The 22,292-nt window shown below is 39.4% G+C and overlaps 1 protein-coding gene across 4 annotated transcripts in view; it reads right to left on the minus strand.

The window, feature by feature from the left end:
* The window catches only part of TTC39B (tetratricopeptide repeat domain 39B), a 133,860-nt gene that overhangs the window by 82,965 nt on the left and 28,603 nt on the right, over positions 1 to 22,292 (minus strand). For 2 of the 4 annotated variants that reach the window (XM_060155093.1, XM_060155090.1), the window contains exons 2-3: positions 13,630 to 13,664; positions 4,802 to 5,000 (exon numbers count right to left, since the gene is read on the minus strand). In XM_060155093.1, coding sequence (XP_060011076.1) covers positions 4,802 to 4,884 — 83 coding nt within the window. In that variant the 5' untranslated portion in view covers positions 4,885 to 5,000; positions 13,630 to 13,664. Of the gene's footprint in view, positions 1 to 3,235; positions 3,328 to 4,801; positions 5,001 to 13,629; positions 13,665 to 22,292 lie in introns of all 4 variants that reach the window. The other 2 variants (XM_060155094.1, XM_060155091.1) reach the window with 2 other exon arrangements.

The following is a 22,292-nucleotide window of genomic DNA, read 5'->3' on the forward strand; positions in this document are numbered from 1 at the left end:
CTGCGCGTCCGGAGCCTGCCCTCCGCAACGGGAGAGGCCACAACAGTGAGAGGCCCGCGTACCGCAAAAAAAAAAGAAGAGAACAGTCCCATCCTCCTGGAACTTCAAGAGTCCAAAGGAACAGACGGTCAAAAAACAAGTAAAAAATAACTACAAAATGAGAAAGGGTATGAGAGGAACAAACAGGATGCCAAGATAGAGGAATGAGGAAGGAGTAACCTATTCAGGTGGAGTCATTAAGCAAAGTGGGAGGACATAGCACCTGAGAGCTGAGGATGACCAGGAAGAAGCTCTGGGAGGAATGGAAGGAAGTTGCTCTGGTCAGAGAAGCCAGATGCACAAATCTAGGGCAGCAAAGGTCTAGCTCAGTCAAAACCCTGGAAGAGGCTTCCGGCCGAGGGCAGAGATTGAGGGTGAGTGGAAGCAGTATGTGGGGACCTGACCTTGACCTCAAGCCTTGCGGGCTGAGGTAGATTGGAGTCTTCATCCTCAGAGACATGCAAACTCATGCACAGATTCTAAGCAAGACAGTGACATCATCCAACTGAATTTCTAAAAGGATCACTCTGTCCTGAATCAAACAAACCTGCTGTTAATAAATTATGAGACAACTGGGAAATTTGAATACTGACAGGATATTTGATGAATGTTGTTAATTTTTTTAGGTGTGACAATAGCCTTGTGATGTTTTTAAAAAGAGACCTATCTTTTATATGCATACTAAAATACAGATACAGTGATGCCATAAAAGGCTTATAGATTAGATAATAGTTCTGTTTCAATGCAATTTCCTGGCCTTGTTATCTGAACGGTAATTACCCATAAGAGCATGTCTTTGTTTTCAGGAAGCACATACTGAAATATTTAGAGGTAGAAATAAAGTATACTGTCTAGGATATGATTCCAAATAACCTTGGGGTGGATTATAGATGAAAAACAATCGGCCTTGAGTTAACAGCTGTTGAAGGTAAGTGGTGAGTATACAAGAGCTCAGTTTACTATCCTCTTTATTTTTTATATATGTTTGAAATTTTTCATATTAAAATTTTAAAATAAGGTAACTTCGGCTGTTGTGTGGAGAAAAAGTAGGATGCAGTTGGGAGGGTGGAAGAATAGAGAACAAAGGAAGCACGAAAACACATTGGGGGCTCTTAAAGTAATCCAGGCAAAACCTGACAGTACCTCGAGCTAATGTAATAGAGAGGAGAGAGAGAGAAGTAAACAGATGGGAAATAAATGTTGGAGGTAGAAATCATCAGACTTGGTAGTAGGGAAGTTAAAGAAAAGGGAAGGAATCAAAGATGTCCACCAGGCACCTGGCTTGAGCAAGTGGGTGGAGACATTTACAAAGATGGAGAAGCCCGGGAGAGGAAAAGGTTTCGGAGGGATGAGGGAGGCGGCCACCAAAAGTTCACTTTGAAACACAGAAATTAAGGCATGTGGGGGCGGGGACTTCCCTGGTGGTCCAGTGGGTAAGACTCCACTCCAATGCAGGGGCCTGGATTCGATCCCTGGTTGGGGAATTAGGTCCTGCATGCATGCCGCAACAAAGATCCCTCATGCCACAACTAAAACCCAGTGCAGCCAAAATAAATAATTAATTATCTTTTTTTTTAATTAAGGCATTTGTGAAATGTCCAAGTGAGTGATCAAATAGACAAGGATTGGACCTATTTCCCATTACAACTGTTAAGGTAGTCCCGGACAGAGTAGTAGTCATGCCCAGAAGGCTGCTCTTGGAGGAGGTAAGGAAGTCAGTACTGGGAACAGGGCTTCTCTGACTTACAGGCACAACTTGGGTGTTGCTACCTGGGGTTGAGTGATGGTCAGAGAGGCTCCTGAGCCTGCAGAAAAGGGAACCACAATGACAAAGGCCCTGTCCATAAGGGTTTACGAGTCATTTTCCATTCATTTTGCCACCAACACCACCAAGTCTTCCACCTCCCCTGGGCCTCCTTGGTCAAATGAGACAATTGGACCAAAGGGTCACTAAGAAGCTTTCCTTTGAGCTTAGGAAATACTGTCACTCCTCCTTAGAGTGAAAGGAAGCATTCATAGAATATACATACCTTAACTTAAAATGTGCATACGCTCCCCCCCCCATAAGCTTATATAAAGAACTACTTATTGTGGAAGATTCCAATACAATAGCCGACGATTAAAGAAGACCTAACAGTACAAAAGAAAATACAGAGAAAAGCAATTCAATACAGGGAAAAGACGCTTGGGATGCTGCTCACTCTGGGCTTTTTAGCGAAATGTATTTCCATTCACTGTATTCCATGGACTCTGTAACACAGATTTTTCATCATGTAATATCCCCAAAACCCAGATGTATCTTAAAATCAAGAGCAACTTTGATTGCCCTAGATCAAAGTTAAATTCTTAGGGAAAGGATCCACATTTGCTTCTGCCAGTTACCTGAAGGCAAAACCAAGCTGATCCACTTAAAATTAAAGTACCTGCTTGAAACTGTTTGGGCCACACTGGTACCTAATATTCAGACCACAAAGTAGCTTGTGATTGAAATTCTGAGAGTGCTAACAAGTTAAACACAGGATTCCCATACAGCCCATCAGTTCCACTCCTAGGTATATACACCAGAGAATTACAAACATGTGTCCACACACAGAATTGTGCACAGCTGTTTATAGCAGCATTATTCACAACAGTCAAAAACTGGAAAAAACCTGATTGTCTATCAACTTATGAATGGATAAACAAAATGTGGTATATCCACACAGTTGAGTATTATTCAGCCCTAAAAAAGAATGAAATACTGACACATACCGCAACATGGAGAAACCTCAAAAGCCAGACACAAAAGAACATATATTGAATAATCCTATGTTTATGAAATGTCTATACAGACAAATCTAGAAGCAGAAATTAGATTAGTGGTTGCCTAGGACTAGGAGTGGGAAAGGAGAATGACTGTAAAGGGGTGCAGGGTTTCTTTTTTGGGTGATCAATTTTTTAAAATTAGATTGTAATGATGGTTGTACAATTCTGTAAATATAATAAACTCCAATGAATTGTAAATTTAAAACAGGGATTTTATGGGATATAAATTCATAATGTGATAGAGCTATTTTTTTAAAGTTCCCAGGGCAGAGAATCTCAAGAGAAGTTTTTTTCCCCTCCCTACCTAGTACCAAGATTGAAATACACACATTTCCTTACTGTGTCTTCCTGCATGACAGTTTTATTTTTCCCTTCCCTTCGGCAAAGTCACCTGTAAAATTCTCCATTGTGTTTTTCTCCTTCCTCAGTGGTATATACAATGTCAGCGGCATCTTAGATCCAATGAAAGAATTAAATGCCAACCTGGTTAAGAAAAATCAGGTTGAGGTCGGGGCAGAGAGGTGCCCCTCCAGACCTGAGGAACATTTGGATTACCTAGACAGAGAAGCTGGGTCAAGGAAAAGATCACAGAAATATGAAAATTAATCTAACTCTCCCTGTAGTTACTAGTTATAATTTAACTACTATGAAGAAAAATATTAACTGGATGTTTTTCAACTGTCATTCACCGAATATCACCCTAGATAACCTTAAAACAGACAAAATTATTGCACCATAATTAACTGATCTAAACTGATGGGGGGCGGGGGGGGGAGTTGCCTTAAAAGCTTTACCTCATTCTAATCTACAGTTTGTAGTTCAAAAGAGAAGGTGTGAAGAAGGACGAAATCCATGAGAAAAGCTACACTACAAAATATTTTTAATTCTACTGTAAGCTTCTTATCACCTGACTAAAAACGTCTGCCTCTTTCAACTTCTAGACGTAAGAACAAATTCACTGTAGTTCCTGTACGTGAACACACACATCCCATTGCCTCGGGACTTGATTAAACACCTATGAATTTCTATATAAGGATAAATTCAAAATTTTAATGAGGTACTATGGAATATTAAGAGATCACTGGTGAAAACATATTAAACCTGAATCTGCTCTAACAGTCTTTGCACATAAATTTGATGTCTCCTCTGACTTCTCTAAACTATCATAAAAAGAAAATCTTGATTAAGTAGTACCCGACCAGGCCCCCCAGTTAATTAGATTTTTGTGCCATGGCCCACTGTGGTTTTGATGAGAAAGAGGTTAATTGAAAACACTACCAATTCACTTGATTCCAAGCAGTTAGTCTACTCTCCTCACTAAACGGAAGCCAGGAATCCATGGTGACCCAAAATCTCTTGTGTCCACAGGTGTCCCAAGTAACCCTGGTATCTCTCAAAACCCAAAACCAATGCCAGCCACTCCGATCTCCCAACCAGAAACAGCTCTTTGGAAACCCTGGAACATTTTATTTATTCTTCACATGTCATATCACTTAATTCATGAACAGACTTCATACCCACCACTACATTTTCAGATATGGTAGCTGTGTACAAACAGTGGGCAAGAAGGATACCCAGTCATCAGAGCACCAAGAAGCACATACCAGTATGGAATTGTTAAATCAGGGAGCCAGAGACTAAGGCAGAGCTAATCTTCTAGCAAATTTCTATAGGCCATGAGATGGGTCTAATGTACGGTTCCTCCCTGAGAGATTACCTCCTATGCTAAACAAGTCAAAAACTTCATAAACAATTTTTTAATTTTTAGAAAGGACATGTTCAATGTCCCACTAACTGTTTTATAAAAAAAAAAAAATCTCTAATTTTCCCTCCAGTTCTAAATGTTAGAGATGTTTGTACGATCTACCAGCTTGTAAATCTAGCAACTTCCCCAAATACTTAATCACTTAAAATAACACAATTGTTACCACAAAGATCCAGAACTAGGAAAACCTACATCTGTGGTGGTGAATTCATTAAGCAGAAAAGGAGAGTAGGAGATAATTTTCTTTTGTGGAAATACTTTAAGGTCTCCCTCATCTGTTCACTTGCATCTTTTCATTAGAAATTCAGGAGAAAGTATTCACAGGAAGAAATTAATCACCAGGTTGGCAAGAGGACCACATCCTGCTACAGAGAGGTGGAAGCGTTGCTACCTGCACATAAAACCAAAATATAAAACCAAAATATGCGGTTCAGTCAGCATATGGAAAAAGAACTCTACTGATTTCAGCAGCTAATGTATCACAAGAGGAATGTCGTGGCATCATAAATTTAATAAGAGGGAACGAGAGAAATTTTGGCAAACCCTGAAATTAGGACAAAATAAAAGTTCACAGAAAAAACAACTGAAGAATTTTTTTTTACAATTAACACATACTTGTAATCAGAGAGAAAACATACATAATATTTTAAAAGAAAAATCTTGAATAACAGATTACTTCAGTAATATTTTTAATTTCAGAAAGGGTCAGTAATACAGAAGACATAGTACAATAACATCACACTCTATGTTATGGAATAAAGAGAAACATCCAAGAGAGCTTTACCTGTGAATGAAGCACATCCTACTAACTTTCAAATGCTGTTTGAAAACATTTTTAGTCATTTTGGAATTTTCTTAACATATGTGACACAAGTCTCTACCCTCTTAAACAGAATATACTAGATATAATTTAAACTTTCTCCAATGTCTCAGAGACAGCAATATGAACATGCCTTTCTCAGTGGAGATTAACAGCATCCAAGGTGGGGGAGTAGTATACTACCGATATTTACTGGGCACCTACTACGTGTTTATACCCATTATCACATTTAAATTAAATTTCATTTTATCTTCCCAATAAATCTGTGAGAGGATGAAGAAACTGAGACTTAGAAACTGTCCCAGAGGGACTTCCCTGGCACAGTGGTTAACAAGCCTCCTGCCGGACAGGAATAAAGATGCAGACGTAGAGAATGGACTTGAGGACACGGGGAGGGGGAAGGGTAAGCTGGGACGAAGTGCGAGAGTGGCATGGACATATATGCACTACCAAATGTAAAACAGATACCTAGTGGGAAGCAGCTGCATAGCACAGGGAGATCAGCTCGGTGCTTTTCGACCACCTAGAGAGGTGAGATGAGGAGGGTGGGAGGGAGACGCAAGAGGGAAGGGATATGGGGATATACGTATGCATATAGCTGATTCACTTTGTTATACAGCAGAAACTAACACAACACTGTACAGCAATTATACTCCAATAAAGATGTTTAAAAAAATTAAAAATAAAAATCTTTTTAATTTAAAAAAAACAATCCTCCTGCCAATGCAGGGGACACGGGTTCGATACCTGGTCTGGGAAGATCCAACATGACGTGGAGCAACTAAGCCCGTGTGCCACAACTACTGAGCCTGCGCTCTAGAGCCCACAAACCACAACTACTGATCCTGCGTGCTACAACTACTGAACCCCACGCACCGCAACTACTGAGCCTGCATGCTGCAACTACTGCAGCCCGCATGCCTAGAGCCCGTGCTCTGCATCAAGAGAAGCCACTGCAACAAGAAGCCCACGCACCGCAACAAAGAGTAGCCCCCGCTCACCGCAACTAGAGAAAGCCCGCGCACAGCAATGAAGACCCAAAAGCAGCCAAAAAAAATTTTTTTTTAAAAAGAAAAAGAAAGAAACTGTCCCAGATCTCCCAGGCAGTAAATGGCAACTGAGACTGGTGCTCAAGTTCACCTGTCAAGTCCAAGGGCTTGACTCACCAGAAAGGTACATCTTGTTGTGTGCACCTAAGCTAGGTAAAACCATACTGCTGTGCTTTGGAGTTCTATGACTGTATGTCATATTTACTTTCTTCTTTCCCTGCCATTTTTTGCTACTATCAACAAACTGGCTTCTAAAACCACCTCCTCGGGAAGGGGAAGCTGGGACGAAGTGAGAGAGTAGCATTGACATATATACTCTACCAAATGTAAAATGGATGGCTAGTGGGAAGCTGCTGCATAGCACAGGGAGATCAGCTCGGTGCTTTGTGACTACCTAGAGGGATGGGATAGGGAGGGTGGGAGGGAGGCTCAAGAAGGAGGGGATATGGGGATATATGTATACGTATAGCTAATTCACTTTGTTGTACAGCAGAAACTAACACAACATTGTAAAGCAATTATACTCCAATAAAGATATAAAAAATTTAAAAATAAAAATAAATAAATAAAACCATCCTCTCACCATACCTCTTAGAACTCTGGCAAAATTATGCCAAAAAGCATAAGTCTACTTACATTCATTGTAAATAGACTCTGGATGGAATCCTCTACTACAAGTAAAGGGCAAGATTTTTAGAGCATGGGCTCTAATACCTACTTTGGCTACCCTTTCCAGCTTTGGGCTCTATCTCAAAGAGGTAAGGTTCTCAGTTAGGTAAAGCATTACTATTATGTGTTGCTACAACTAAGGTGAGAGAAGCAAGTACCAGGGACATTTTGGCAACATTGAAAAGGAAACACAAAACTGTTTAAGAAACAGTTTTAGGTGTCACAAGAAATAATGCACATCAGAAAACTAAAAGAACAAGGCAAGTTCTAGAATGGGTAAACCTTTGGGTTTGGTAAACTGAGCAGGACAGGGAAGTTAAATTTGGAAGTAAAAAAAATGCTGGCAACAGCAGATAAATGCAGCTGAAGACAGGCTGAAAGAGGCAATGAATGGAAAAGAAAATGTTAGATAACAAGAAAGTGAGATAGCATTAAAAAACTATTGTTTTCAAGATGAGAAGAAAACTGTAATATGGTTGACAATAGGATAAAAGAAGCTAAGACAGGGCTTCCCTGGTGGCGCAGTGGTTGAGAGTCCGCCTGCCGATGCAGGGGACATGGGTTCATGCCCCAGTCCGGGAAGATCCCACATGCCGCGGAGCGGCTGGGCCCGTGAGCCATGGCCGCTGAGCCTGTGCGTCTGGAGCCTGTGCTCCGCAACGGGAGAGGCCACAACAGTGAGAGGCCCGCGTAATGCAAAAAAAAAAAAAAAAAGCAAAGACATACAAAGCCTCCAAGAATTCCACATTTTAAGAGTTCACAACGGGTTTCTGATAGTCATGAATCAAAAACATCTCCATCACATGGGTCACTTTTGTATGCTATTCTTCTGAGAACCAGTCATACTAATATTGAAACATCTAAAGCAGATAAATAGAGCAGTTTTTGTGCAAACACAGACATATAGGTCAAAGGAACAAAACAGAAAGCCCAGAAACACAGCATTATTATTTTAATGACTGTATTATTTGATAAAGTAGGCATCAAACATAAATTTTCTTTTACTCCCAGACTTAGCAAATGGTGTTGGACTGGGCTAGCAATTTTAGCGTTGGCATGAGATAGGGATCTAAATTAACTTCGGTTGGGTTAAGTTCAGGATTTTCTTTTTTTTAGTTCAGCTATGACCTTACTGATTTTCTCCCGGCTGGATCTATTTCTGAGAGAAGGCAGTCGAAGTCACCAACTATGATAACAAAATCATCTATTTCTCCTTGTATATAGTTTGTGCCTCTCATAGTTTGATGCTCTATTGTTAGGTACCTACACATTAAGAACTGTTATGTTTTCTTGGAGAACTGGCCCCTCTGTCAATTATGTAATGCCTTTCTTTATCCCTGATAACTTTCCTTACTTTGAAGTCTGCTCTGTCCAAAATTAGTATAGCTATTCCTGTTTTCTTCTGATTAGTGTTAGCATGGTATATTTTTCTCCGTCCATTTACTTTTACTCTACATGTGTCTTTTATTTAAAGTGGGTTTCTTGTAGACAACATATAGTTGGACCATGTTTTTTGATCTACTCTGACAATGTCTTTTAATTGGTAAATTTACACCACTGACATTCAAAGTGATTATTGATATAGCTGGATTAATATCTACCATATTCATTACTGTTTTTTATTTGTTGCCCTTGTTCTTTGTTCCTATTCTTGTCTTCTACCCTTTTTCTGCCTTACGTTGTTTTAATTGAGCATTTTAATATGCTCCATTTTCTCTCCTTTCTTAGCACATCAGCTTTACTTCTTTTCTTACTTTTTTTTGGTGGTTGCCCTAGAGTTTGCAGTACAGGTTTACAACTAATCCAAGTCTACATTAAAGTACACTATACCATTTCACAGGTAGTATGAGTACCTTATAATAACAAAATAATCCTAATTCCTCCCTCCCACCCCTGTATCATTGTTGTCATTCATCTCACTTATATGTAAACATACATAAGCATGTATATATACATAAGATATAAACATAAGCATATATAACCAAATACAGTGTTGGTATCATCTTCAACAAACTGTTATCTATTAGATCAATTAAGAATATGAAAAAATGTTTTATTTTACTTTGACTTATTCCTTCTTTGATGTTCTTCTTTTCCTTAAGTAGATCTCAGGTTCTGACCCATATTTATTTTTCCTCTCTCTATAGAATTTCTTTTAATATTTCTTACAAGGCAGATCTATGGGCAACAAATTGCTTCAGTTTTCGTTCACCTGAGAAAGTCTTTATTTCTCCTTTACTTTTGAAGATAATTTCAGAGAGTACAGAATTCTAAGTTGATGGTTTTATTCTCTCAATACAAACATTTCACTCTACTTTCTTCTGCTTGCCTGGTTTCTGAGGAGAAGCTGGATGTAATACTTATCTTTGCTCCTCTTTAGGTAAGGTGTATTTTTTCTTTCAAGATTTTTTCTTTATCTTTGATTCTCTGTAGTTTACAAATAACGTACCTAGAGGTCATTTTTTGACAATCATCCTATTTGGTGTTCTCTGAGCTTCCTGGATCTGTGGTTTGGTGTCTAACATTAATTGTGGAAATTCTCAGACATTATTGTTTCAAATATTTCTTCTTTTCTTTCTTCTTCTGATGTTCTGATTATGCATATGTTACACCTGTAGTTGCCCCACAGTCCTTGGATATTCTGTTCTGTTTTATTCACTCTTTGTTCTCTTTGCTTTTCAGTTTTTGAGGATTCTATTCCACTCTATTCAGGATTCTATTTCTACAGCCTCTAGCTCAGAGAGTCTTTCCTCAGCCATGTCCAGTCTAATAAGTCCATCAAAGGCATTTTTCATTTTTGTTAGAGTGTTTTGATCTCTAGCATTTCTTTTTGGTTCTTTCTTATGGTTTCCATCTTTCTGCTTACATTACCCATCTATTCCCACAGTCTCTCTACTTCTTCCATAGAGCCCATTGCATATTAACCATAGTTCTTTTAAATTCCCCATCCCTGCCACGTCTGGTTCTGACGCTTACTCTGTCTCTTCAACCTGTGTTTTTTGCCTACTGGTCTGCCTTGTAATCTTTCTTGATAGTTACACATGATGTACATGATAAAAGGAACTGTTATAAATAGGCCTGTGGTCATGTGGTGGTGAGGCGTGGGGGAGGGGAAGCATTCTATCGACCTGTGATGAGGTCTCAGTCTTTTAGGGAGCCTGTGCCTCTGGACTGGGAAATTCTCAAGTATTTCTCAGTTTTTCTTCTCTCTTAGATGGGACAGGATGGCCAGAGTGGGCTAGAGGTCCCCAGGGTCAGTTAAGTTCTGGTTAACTACTCTCCCCTGAGGGCAGGCCTTGTTAAGAACAGTAAACTCTGATGTATTTCAGAATGGTTCTTTTTCTTCTCACCCTACTGGAAGCCCAAAGGGATTTTTCTCCTCCATTTACTGTATAAATCTGGTACAGCTTCTGGAGGCAAATTTCACATTGGGGGTGGAGGGGCTCCATATGAGTGGGTCTCCTTATGGTTCTCAACTCCCAGAGTTATTCACACTGAACCCCCAGCAATTCGTCGATCATAGGTGACATTTTCCCACCCCTGCCCTGGCTTCAACTCTGTACACCATGACTCCCTGTATTTGCCCTTCTGTCCCTCCAGGCTTGGGAGCAGTGATTTTCTGTGTACCTCTCCTTTCTTATGGATGCAAAATGAGTTGTAGAATTTCCAAGTCTGTTTACCTCTTTACTTGTTGTTAGGACAAAGTGGCAACTTCAAGCTCCTTACTTGGAAAACCAGAAATCGCAAGTCAAGTTCAGAAGGTTTTTGTTTCCCTATAATTTGATTTTTTTTTTAAACTAATAGGTGTCGATTGGGATTGACATATATACACTAATATGTATAAAATAGATAACTAATAAGAACCTGCTGTAAAAAAAATAAATAAAATAAAAACTAATAGGTGTTAGAAATTGCTGACAATGCCTTTCAGACCCAAAGGTAAAGCCACTGCCAGTCTAATGCAGCCACTGAAAGCTCAAAGAAACACAAGTTTTAATGTGTGCCACCCATCGGTCATGTCAATTACATCAGTCTGACCTGTCTTCATCTCCAAGACCTGAACCCCTCTCTGGTGTGTGTCGAGTGTTCTAGCTTCTCACTGGGAACAGCAGCGCTTCCACTGGTGAATTCCAGTCACCCGCCCCACAGTCAGATCCTTTTCTACCTCCTAGATTTCAGTCTACCAGGCCGCCCAAGCTCAATTCCTGCCAACGCTCAGGGCGGAGAAGCCACAGCAGAGCTGAGTAAGATTTCTGGATGGCAAATAATGCACTCACCTTAAAAGTCATTTTTTAAATTACACAAGTAGATTATCTTTCAAAGAGCACAGTATGAAAAGGGAAGGGGGGGAAAAGAGTAAAACTTTACAGTGGCAAGATCTGACAAACACTATCTCAAGCCAAGTGATGAAGTTTAGCATCAACAGGGGTAAACCAGGTTGATAACATGTATCTTTGATATAATGTGATGAGAATGATACTTTAGGTCTGTGATCTTCCTCCCAAAAACACATGACCTCAGTCTAATTATGCGGAAAAAAAACCAGACAGATCCGAGCTGAGGGACATTCCACAAAACAAATGACCAGTACTCAAAACCAAGGAAACTCTGAGAAACCATCACAGTCAAGCATAGCCTAAGAAGACAGAATGAATGATTGTACTGTGGTGTCCTGAATGGGACCCTGGGACAGAAAAAGGATACTCCATAAAAACCAAAGAAACCTGAATCAAGTATGGACTTTAGTTATAACAATGTATCTGTATTAGATTATTAATTGTGACAAATGTATCATTCTAATGTAAGAAATTAATCATAGGGAAAACAAGTGTGGGATATACAGGACTCCCCATACTATCTTCATAATAATTCTGTAAATCTGAAACTATTGCACAGTAGAAAGGTTATTTTTTAAAATCCTGATCACAATTAAGTTTTTTATTCACATACACATTCAATGACATAAACACTAAAACTTTTGGACAATATAAAAATTTGCAACTCTAACATAAAAATAGCAATTAGGGGAAAGTATCTGTAGCAAATAGGACAAAGTATGAAGGTGTATATAAATTTTAAAGTTCATAAGTATGTAAAAAAACATTGAGAAAAAAGTTAAATAGGCAAAAGAAGACTAGAATTCATACAAAAGGAAATGCAATGGACTAAACAATGATTATAAGGAAAAAAATTGGGGGGTTGTGTGCACCACATGGCTTGTAGGATCTCAGTTCCCTGACCAGGGATTGAACCCAGGCCACGTGAATGAAAGCATAGAATCCTAACCACTAGGCCACTAGGGAACTCCCAGAAAAAAATTTTAAGACAAAACAATTAGGTATCATTTAAGCCACAAAATGGTTTCAAATAATACCTAGGGATGATAATGCTACATTTTAAACCACTTCACTTATACGCAGTTCACAGCCGTGCAAACTGGTGAAACTCGTTTGAAAGTGCTGTGGACTGAATAGCGAGCGCCCAAATTTCACATGTTGAAGCCCTGATCTCCAGTGTGATGGTATTTGGAGATGAGGACTTTGGGAGATAATCAGGTTTAGATCAGGTCCTGAGAGGGGGGCCCTCATGACTAATGCCCTTATAGGAGGAGACCCCAGAAAGCTTGCTCTCTCGCTCTCTCTCCCGCTGCCATGTGAAGACACACGAGGAGGTGACCATCTGTAAATCAGGAAGACAGCTCTCACCAGAACCTGACCACACTGGCACCCTGATCTCTGACTCCAGAACTGTGAGCAAATAAATCTCTGTTGTTAAAGCCACCCAGTCTATGGTATTTTATTATGGCAGCCTGAGCTAACTAACACAGAACGGCAACTTGAGAAATATCACATTAAGAATAAAAATATTCATCCCTTTTAATCCAATAATTCTACATGGATGAATTTAACCTTTTGGAGATATTCAAAAATATGATAAAGCTATACACATCAAAATGTTCACTACTTAGTTTTAAGTTTTTAAACCAGTGAAAAACTAAATGTCTAACAAAGGAGAAATGAATAAGTAAATTGCGATGTTCCATTTGATCTCATATGATGTCATTTAAAATCATTACAAAAATTATGTAGGCTTATAGGAAACGCTTATAATAAAACTAAGTACAAACCAAAAGCAAAAATCTACAATATGAGGCTAACCATGTAAATAAGTATGGGCAAGATGTAAAAGGGTTAGCTATAAACAAATAAAATTTAATTTGTTGGAAAACATTTTTTCTTTCATTTTAGTTTAATTAAGGTTACAAAAAATAAGACTCAAAAATATATTTGATAGTAACTTTAGACAGATCCTTTTTTAAGCTTAATCACATCCTAACTGTTAAATTATGAAGAAGTGAATTTTTCCAACAATAGCCACTACACTCAAAAAATTCAAAAAAATGAGAAGAAATATTTACATTTCTTATAAGAAAACCATCAATTTTTCTCTACTACATACTTTTTTATTATGTTACTACTTACACAGAGAAGGTTTCCAAGGCATCTTCAAAGATATCCTGGGGGGGAACAAAAAACACAATGAGTTTCTCAAGAATCAAGAAATTTAAATATAAAAGAGAGTGTGTGTGTGTGTGTGTGTGTGTGTGTGTGTGTACTCCCCGTGTGTGTGTGTACTCCCCATGTGTGTGTGTACTCCCCGTATTGTGTACTCCCCGTGTGTGTGTGTGTGTACTCCCCATGTGTATGTGTACTCCGTGTGTGTGTACTCCCCATGTGTGTGTGTGTGTGTACTCCCCATGTGTGTGTGTACTCCATGTGTACTCCCCATGTGTGTGTGTGTGTACTCCCCGTGTGTGTGTGTGTACTCCCCATGTGTGCGTGTACTCCGTGTGTATGTACTCCCCTTGTGTGTGTACTCCCCGTGTGTGTGTGTGTACTCCCCGTGTGTGTGTGTGTACACCCCGTGTGTGTGTACTCCCTGTGTGTGTGTACTCCCCGTGTGTGTGTGTACTCCCAATGTGTGTGTGTGTAGTCCCCATGTGTGTGTACTCCCCATGTGTGTGTACTCCCCATATGTGTGTGTGTGTACTCCCCGTGTGTGTGTGTACTCCCTGCGTGCATGTGTGTGTGTGTGCGCGCGCACCTCTCAAGGCAGAGTGGGGACAGTTTGGGTGGGCTGCAGTAGAACCATTCCACTTAACTCTTACTAATGGCATTCCTTTCAGAGAAACCAACACATGAATTTAAGTGAGGTTTAATTTAGGGTTGGTTTTGTCACTAATAAGACAAGTAAGTTACTCAGCCAGCAATCAGACTGGGCGAATCTGAAGAGAATGTGACTCCTTCAGTGGGGTCTTCACTCCTCAGTCTCATCCAACCCAGAGCAGAATAAAACAAAGAACAGGACCTGCCCGATTCAGTCGTCTCTTTCTCCATGGCTGGCCACGTTAGCACGTCTGGGCCTTCGTGTCACGTCTAACTCCACTACCCGCCCAGCAAGTCTCCCTGTCAGCAGCCTTTATCTGTAGCATACAGGGCAGCCCTTTCCTTCATGCCACTGGCCTGTTCAAAATCTGCAACAGGAGAAAAACCCAAACACACACACATACACACATAACACACACACTCACATCTGCTCACAAATCCACACATGCACCCCACGCTCATACACACTGGCTCATACACTCAGTCTCACCCCTAAACTCACAGTCATACACAAACACACATACACTCACTCACTCACAAACTCACACTCACACACGAAGCTCCCTCACAGCTGCAAAACTCAAATCCAAGCTCCTCATCCAGGGATTTGGGACCCACCAGAACCTAGTCAAACCTTCAAGGTCTCCTTCTCTCACATCCCTACCACCTTCTCCACAGCCAAGCACCAGGACCTCACTGGTCTCCCTACTCCCAAGCCTGACATCTGCCATTCAGTTCTTCACACAACAGCCGCAGTTATTCTTTCCTTTCCCTTCTTTTAATAAGCTCATACCATTCCACTGCTTTAGACCTCTTTAAAAGCTTTCCATTGCACTTAGAATAAACCCAAATTCCTTCCCATGATCTACAAAGCCCTAAATGACCCTGCCAGCCTCTGTCCACCTCTCCACCCACCAGACTCACTCCACTTCAGCCAAAGGTCTGTCTTTCTGGTCCGTGCACAAGCCAAATTCATCCCACACCTCTCTGTATTGTCTCTCTTTCCTAGAATGTTCTTCACTCAACTCTTCCTATGACTGACTCATTCTCATCCTTCCATTTGCAGTTCAGAAAGCCACCTCCTCAAAGAGACCACCTCTGATAATGCTAATTAAAATTACTAATAGCAGCTTACTTATAGTTTCCCATCATCTGATTTCTTTCATTCATAATACTTATCATAGTCTCTAATCATCTTATTTGTTTCCTTGGTTACAATCTATCTCCATTAGGGCAGGTTCTCATTTATCATGTTTACAGAGAAACCGCCAGGGCTTAGCCCAGAGCTGTTGCTCAACAGCTACATGTTGCCTAATGAATGAATGAACTGAGCTTGGACCATCAAAGCACTGATCACATCACCTCATTTACAGATAGGACACAGAAATGAGGAAAGAGGGTTACAGAGCTTTTCCCTCGTGTGACCATTAATACTGAACAATGTATACAACATACTGATTCTGCATTTAGGCAGGAAAGGGAAAAAAATGTGTAAATACGAAAAAGAAGAAACATTATAAGTAGTGGCAGAAGTGAGTTTAGAATGTGGGATCCCTGACCTATTGATCTATATTAATACCATACTCTGTGAGGGAGGCACAGTCAAGGGCAATTCTTTCTTACTCCTCACTCTCCAGAAACTAGTGATTGGAACAATATCAGAAGACTTTGTCATTTTGAATCACAGCTCAGTGTCCCACATGTGAGGGGTTGTGGAGAAGGGGAGAGAAGAATACTCTCCAGGAATACAGATCTGGTAGTGGTGACCTGTTACCTGTGCCAGACACCAGCTCATGGTCCCTCTGCCATCCCTTAACCCCACCTGGGCTGACCTGTACCAGGAAGGGGAAATGCAGAGAGCATGCTCCTCGGAGCTTCTGTGCATCCAACCCCTTCCTCACAAACCTCAACCCAGAGCAGCTCACAGCAGACACTGAGATACTGAGTGGGCTTCAGAAAGGATAACTCGGAAAGCCAGTTCTCCTTTTAAAAGGAGACAAGGATAATATTTACACTTAAACAAGGAATACCCCCATCCCCACCTCAAAACAAGAAACACTAAGTTATATCCAGTAAGAAATCATCTTCACTTGAGGAACATCTCTCCATTTTGTCACATGCAGAGGGTTCTCTAAATAAAGCATTCTGTACAACGTGGTAACCAGAGTTAACAATACTACATTACATATTTGAAAGTAGTTAAGAGAGTAGATCTTCAAAGTTCTCATCACACACAAAAAAACTTATAACTATGTGAGGTGATGGATGTGTTAACTAACCTTACTATGGTAATCATTTCACAATATATGCATATATCAAATCGCCAAGTTATACACCTGAAACTCACACAATGTTATAGGTTAACTACATCTCAATGAAGCTGGTGGAATTTTTTAATTAAAAAAGAATCTTTTAATTTAAAAATCTATTTTTTTCCACTTACATGAATAATAAAAATTTAAGAGAATGCCTCTCTTAGTAATGGAAAAAATCCACCAGAGTTCTAGGATATTATTCTAATAAACTAGACATGAGAAAGAGAGAGTGAGAGAGAGGAAGGAAGGAAGGGAGGGCGGGAGGGAGAGAGGGGGAGACGGAAAGGAAGGAAGGAAGGAAGGAAGGGAGGGAGGGAGGGAGGGAGGGTATTGACTTAAAAAAATGCACAACGTAAGAGTTAAGTTTGATTTGGGGCAAAATGAGGACTGCAGCCCAGGAGACAGCATTTCAGATAACTGAGAAACTGCTCCAAGGAGGCGAGGGGAGGAGCCATGATATATAGGAGTTTTGCAACAAAGGGCAGGTAGTCTGGAATGGCAAAAGATTATTGTTAATTAAAGAAAACCAGATATCTCAAGTTAAAGAATTTAGCGCTTTTGTATATATGGGAAAATGCAAGAGTCTGGGCTCACTGAAATCATTCCTTTGATGTGCACCTCAGATATCTGTGGCCAGTATCCTGTATTTTCACATCCTGAGTTTCCTCAGGGCTCACCGCAGGGAGTGGCTTCATTCTGATGGCTGCTAGATGGCAGGTATTCTTTTCAGCCCTGGGTTTCCTCAGGGCTCACCCGCTCACGTTGGAGGGCTGCAATCGTTGATAACCGTGACATCCTTTGTTTATTGATAAGTCAGGAAATACTCCATTTATAAATATTCCACTTATCAAGGGGAAGAAAACTTTGTCTCTGAAGGCCAGACAAAGGGTAAACTTTTTTCACTTAAGAAAAAGGAAAGGTAAAGAGAAGAACTAAGACTTAACGAGTGCCTATCACATGTCAGGCACTTTACAAAAGCTCCTCCCAATTGGCAGCAAGCAAATCCAGTCGCAGGTAACTGCCTGCCCAATATTACACAGCTGGCAAGTGAAGGAAGTGAGATTCACCCTCAGATTTCTTTAACGCCAAAGTATTTTTTTCAATGTTAATAAAACACATCCAAAACTTGGAGCTAAGGCAGTTGGGCAGAAGTGGAGAGTGGGTGGGTGAGGAGGTGGCGGCATATCTCTGCAGGTCATACTGCATGTTGTTACACAAATCCTCCCAGGATTCCTGAATTCTCTAGGAGAACTTCCTTGTGTTTGAGACTTTTCTATTTACTATGAGATTAGAAACCAGATACTGTGAGATGACATGTTAGCTTGCAGATTTCGGAATGGTGAGAAAACCTCAATGATTAGTTTTATAGCCCTGTAGGACACTATCCAGTTTTACCTGTAGCCTAGCAATCTTAATCTAACACTGTTTTTGTTTTAAGCCTATAAATACCCAGTTCCACAAATACCCGGAGAATCAGTTTACCACCTCACTGTTTTCCTCGTTGATAGGCTAAATAAAATTTCTACACGTTCACTTTATATCTTTATGAAAGTCATATTTCTAATTTTTGGAAATTATACTTTTAAAACATCTTTATTGGAGTCTAATTGCTTTACAATGTTGTGTTGGTTTCTTCTGTATAACAAAGTGAATCAGCTATACATATACATACATCCCAATATCCCCTCCCTCTTGTGTCTCCCTCCCACCCTCCCTATCCCACCCCTCTAGGTGGACACAAAGCACCGAGCTGATCTTCCTGTGCTACACAGCAGCTTCCCACTAGCTATCTATTTTACATTTGGTAGTGTATATACGTCCATGCCACTCTCTCACTTCATCCCAGCTTACCCTTCCCCTTTCTCGTGTCCTCAAGTCCATTCTCTACATCTGAGTCTTTATTCCTGTCCTGCCCTAGGTTCATCAGAACCCATTCTTTTTTAAGATTCCACATATATGTGTTAGCACATGGTATTTGTTTTTCTCCTTCTTACTTAACTCGGTATGACAGATTCTAGGTCCATCCACCTCACTACAAATAACTCAGTTTCGTTTCTTTTTTACAGCTGAATAATATTCCATTGTATATATGTGCCACATCTTGTTTATCCATTCATCTGTCGATGGACACTTAGGTTGCCTCCATGTCCTGGTTATTGTAAATAGTGCTGCAATGAACATTGTGGTACATGACTCTTTTTGAATTATGGTTTTCTCAGGGTACATGCCCAGTAGTGGGATCACTGGGTCATATGGTACTTCTAGTTTTCATTTTTTAAAGACCCTCCATACTGTTCTCCATAGTGGCCATATCAATGTACATTCCCACCAACAGTGCAAGAGGGTTCCCTTTTCTCCACACCCTCTCCAGAATTTATTGTTTGTAGATTTTTTGATGATGGCCATTCTGACAGATGTGAGGTGATACCTCATTGCAGTTTTGATTTGCATTTCTCTAATGATTAGTGATGTTGAGCAAACTTTCATGTTTGTTGGCAATCTGTATATCTTCTTTGGAGAAATGTCTATTTAAGTCTGCAGCCCATTTTTGGATTGGATTATTTGTTTTTTTGATATTAAGCTGCATGAGCTGCTTGTATATTTCACAGATTAATCCTTTGTCAGTTGCGTCATTTGCAAATATTTTCTCCCATTCTGAGGGTTGTCTTTTTCTCCTCTTTATGGTTTCTTTGCTGTGCAAAAGCTTTGAAGTTTCATTAGGTCCCATTTGTTTATTTTTGTTTTTATTTCCATTTCTCTAGGAGGTGGGTCAAAAAAGATCTTGCTGTGATTTATATCAAAGAGTGTTCTCCCTATGCTTTCCTCTAGAGGTTTTATACTGTCTGGCTTTACATTTAGGCTTTAATCCATTTTGAGTTTATTTTTGTGTATGGTGTTAGGAAGTGTTCTAATTTCACTCTTTTACATGTAGCTGTTCAGTTTTCCCAGCACCACTTATTCAAGAGGCTGTCTATTCTCCATTGTATATTCTTGCCTCCTTCATCAAAGATAAGGTGACCATATGTACATGGGTTTATCTCTGGGCTTTCTATCCTGTTCCATTGATCTATATTTCTGTTTTTGTGCCAGTACCATACTGTCTTGATTACTGTAGCTTTGTAGTATAGTCTGAAGTCAGGGAGCCTGATTCCTTCAGCTCCGTTTTTCGTTCTCAAAATTGCTTTGGCTATTCGGGGTCTTTTGTGTTTTCATACAAATTGTGAAATTTTTTGTTCTAGTTCTGTGAAAAATGCCATTGGTAGTTTGATAGGGACTGCATTGAATCTGTGCATTGCTTTGGGCAGTACAGTCTATTAACAATGTTGATTCTTCCAATCCAAGAAAATGGTATATCTCTCTCCATCTGTTTGTATCATCTTTAATTTCTTTCATCAGTGTCTTATAGTTTTCTGCATACAGGTCTTTTGTCTCCCTAGGTAGGTTTCTTCCTAGGTATTTTATTCTTTTTGTTGCAATGGTAAATGGGAGTGTTTCCTTGATTTCTCTTTCAGATTTTTCATCATTAGTGTATAGGAATGCAAGAGATTCCTGTGCATTAATTTTGTATCCTGCTACTTTCCCAAATTCATTGATTAGCTCTAGCAGTTTTCTGGTAGCATCTTTATGATTCTCTATGTATAGTATCATATCATCTACAAAAGTGACAGTTTTACTTCTTCTTTTCCGATTTGGATTCCTTTTATTTCTTTTTCTTCTCTGATTGCTATGGCTAAAACTTCCATACTATGTTGAATAATAGTGGTGAAGAGTGGGCAACCTTGTCTTCTTCCTGATATTAGAGAAAATGGTTTCAGTTTTTCACAATTGACAACGATGTTGGCTGTGGGTTTGTCATATATGGCCTTTATTATGTTGAGGTAAGTTCCCTCTGTACCTACTTTCTGGAGGGTTTTTATCATAAATAGGTGTTGAATCTTATCAAAAGCTTTTTCTGCATCTATTGAGATGATCATATGGTTTTTCTTCTTCAATTTGTTAATATGGTGTATCACATTGATTGATTTGCATATATTGAAGAATCCTTGCATTCCTGGGATAAATCCCACTTGATCATGGTATATGATCCTTTTAATGTGCTGTTGGATCCTGTTTGCTACTATTTTGTTGAAGATTTTTGCATCCATATTCATCAGTGATATTGGCCTGTAGTTTTCTTTTTTTGTAACATCTTTGTCTGGTTTTGGTATCAGGGTGATGGTGGCCTTGTACAATGAGTTTGGGACTGTTCCTCTGCTATATTTTGGAAGAGTTTGAGAAGGATGGGTGTTAGCTCTTCTCTAAATGTGTGACAGAATTCACTGTGAAGCCATCTGGTCCTGGGCTTTTGTTTCTTGGAAGATTTTTAATCACAGTTTCAATTTCACTGCTTGTGATTGGGCTGTTTATATTTTCTGTTTCTTGTTGGTTCAGTCTCAGAAGGTTGTGCTTTTCTAAGAATTTGTCCATATGTTCCAGGTTGTCCATTTTATTGGCATAGAGCTGCTTGTAGTAATCTCTCGTGATCCTTTGTATTTCTAGTGTCAATTGTTACTTCTCCATTTTCATTTATAAATTTATTGATTTGAGTATTCTCCCTTTTTTTCTTGATGAGTGTGGCTAATGGTTTATCAATTTTGTTTATCTTTTCAAAGAACCAGCTTTTAGTTTTATTTGCTATGGTTTCCTTCATTTCTTTTTCATTTATTTCTGATCTGGTCTTTATGATTTCTTTCCTTCTGCTAACTCTGGGGTTGTTTTGTTCTTCTTTCTCTAATTGCTTTAGATGTAAGGTGAGGTTGTTTATTTGAGATGTTTCTTATTTCTTGAGGTAGGATTGTATTGCTATAGACTTCCCTCTTAGAACTGCTTTTGCTGCAACTCATAGGTTTTGGGTCGTCGTGTTTTCATTGTCATTTGTTTCTAGGTATTTTTTGATTTCCTCTATGATTTCTGCAGTGATCTCTTGGTTATTTAGTAGCTTATTGTTTAGCCTCCATGTGTTTGTATTTTTTACAGTTTGTTTCCTGCAATTGATACCTAGTCTCATAGTGTTGTGGTCAAAAAAGATACTTGATAGAATTTCAATTTTCTTAAATTTACCAAGGCTTCATTTGTGACCCAAGATATGATCTACCCTGGAGAATGTTCCATGAGCACTTGAGAAGAACGTGTATTCTGTTGTTTTTGGATGGAATGTACTATAAATATCAATTAAGTCCATCTTGTGTAATGTGTCATTTAAAGCTTGTGTTTCCTTATTTATTTTCATTTTGGATGATCTGTCCACTGCTGAAAGTAGGGTGTTAAAGTTCCCTACTATTATTGTGTAACTGCCAATTTCCCCTCTTATGACTGTTAGCATTTGCCTTATGTATTGAGGTGCTCCTATGTTGGGGGCATAAATATTTACAATTGTTATATCTTCTTTTTGGATTGATTCCTTGATCATTATGTAGTGTCCTTCTTTCTCTCTTGTAATAGTTTTTATTTTAAAGTCTATTTTGTCTGATATGAGAATTGCTACTCCAGCTTTCTTTTGATTTCCATTTGCATGGAATATCTTTTTCCATCCCCTCACTTTCAGTCCGTAGGTCTGAAGTGGGTCTCTTGTAGACAGCATATGTACGGGTCTTATTTTTGTATCCATTCAGCCAGTCTATGTCT

This window comes from Lagenorhynchus albirostris, chromosome 7, assembly GCF_949774975.1.
Source record: "Lagenorhynchus albirostris chromosome 7, mLagAlb1.1, whole genome shotgun sequence".
Lineage (NCBI taxonomy): Eukaryota > Metazoa > Chordata > Mammalia > Artiodactyla > Delphinidae > Lagenorhynchus > Lagenorhynchus albirostris.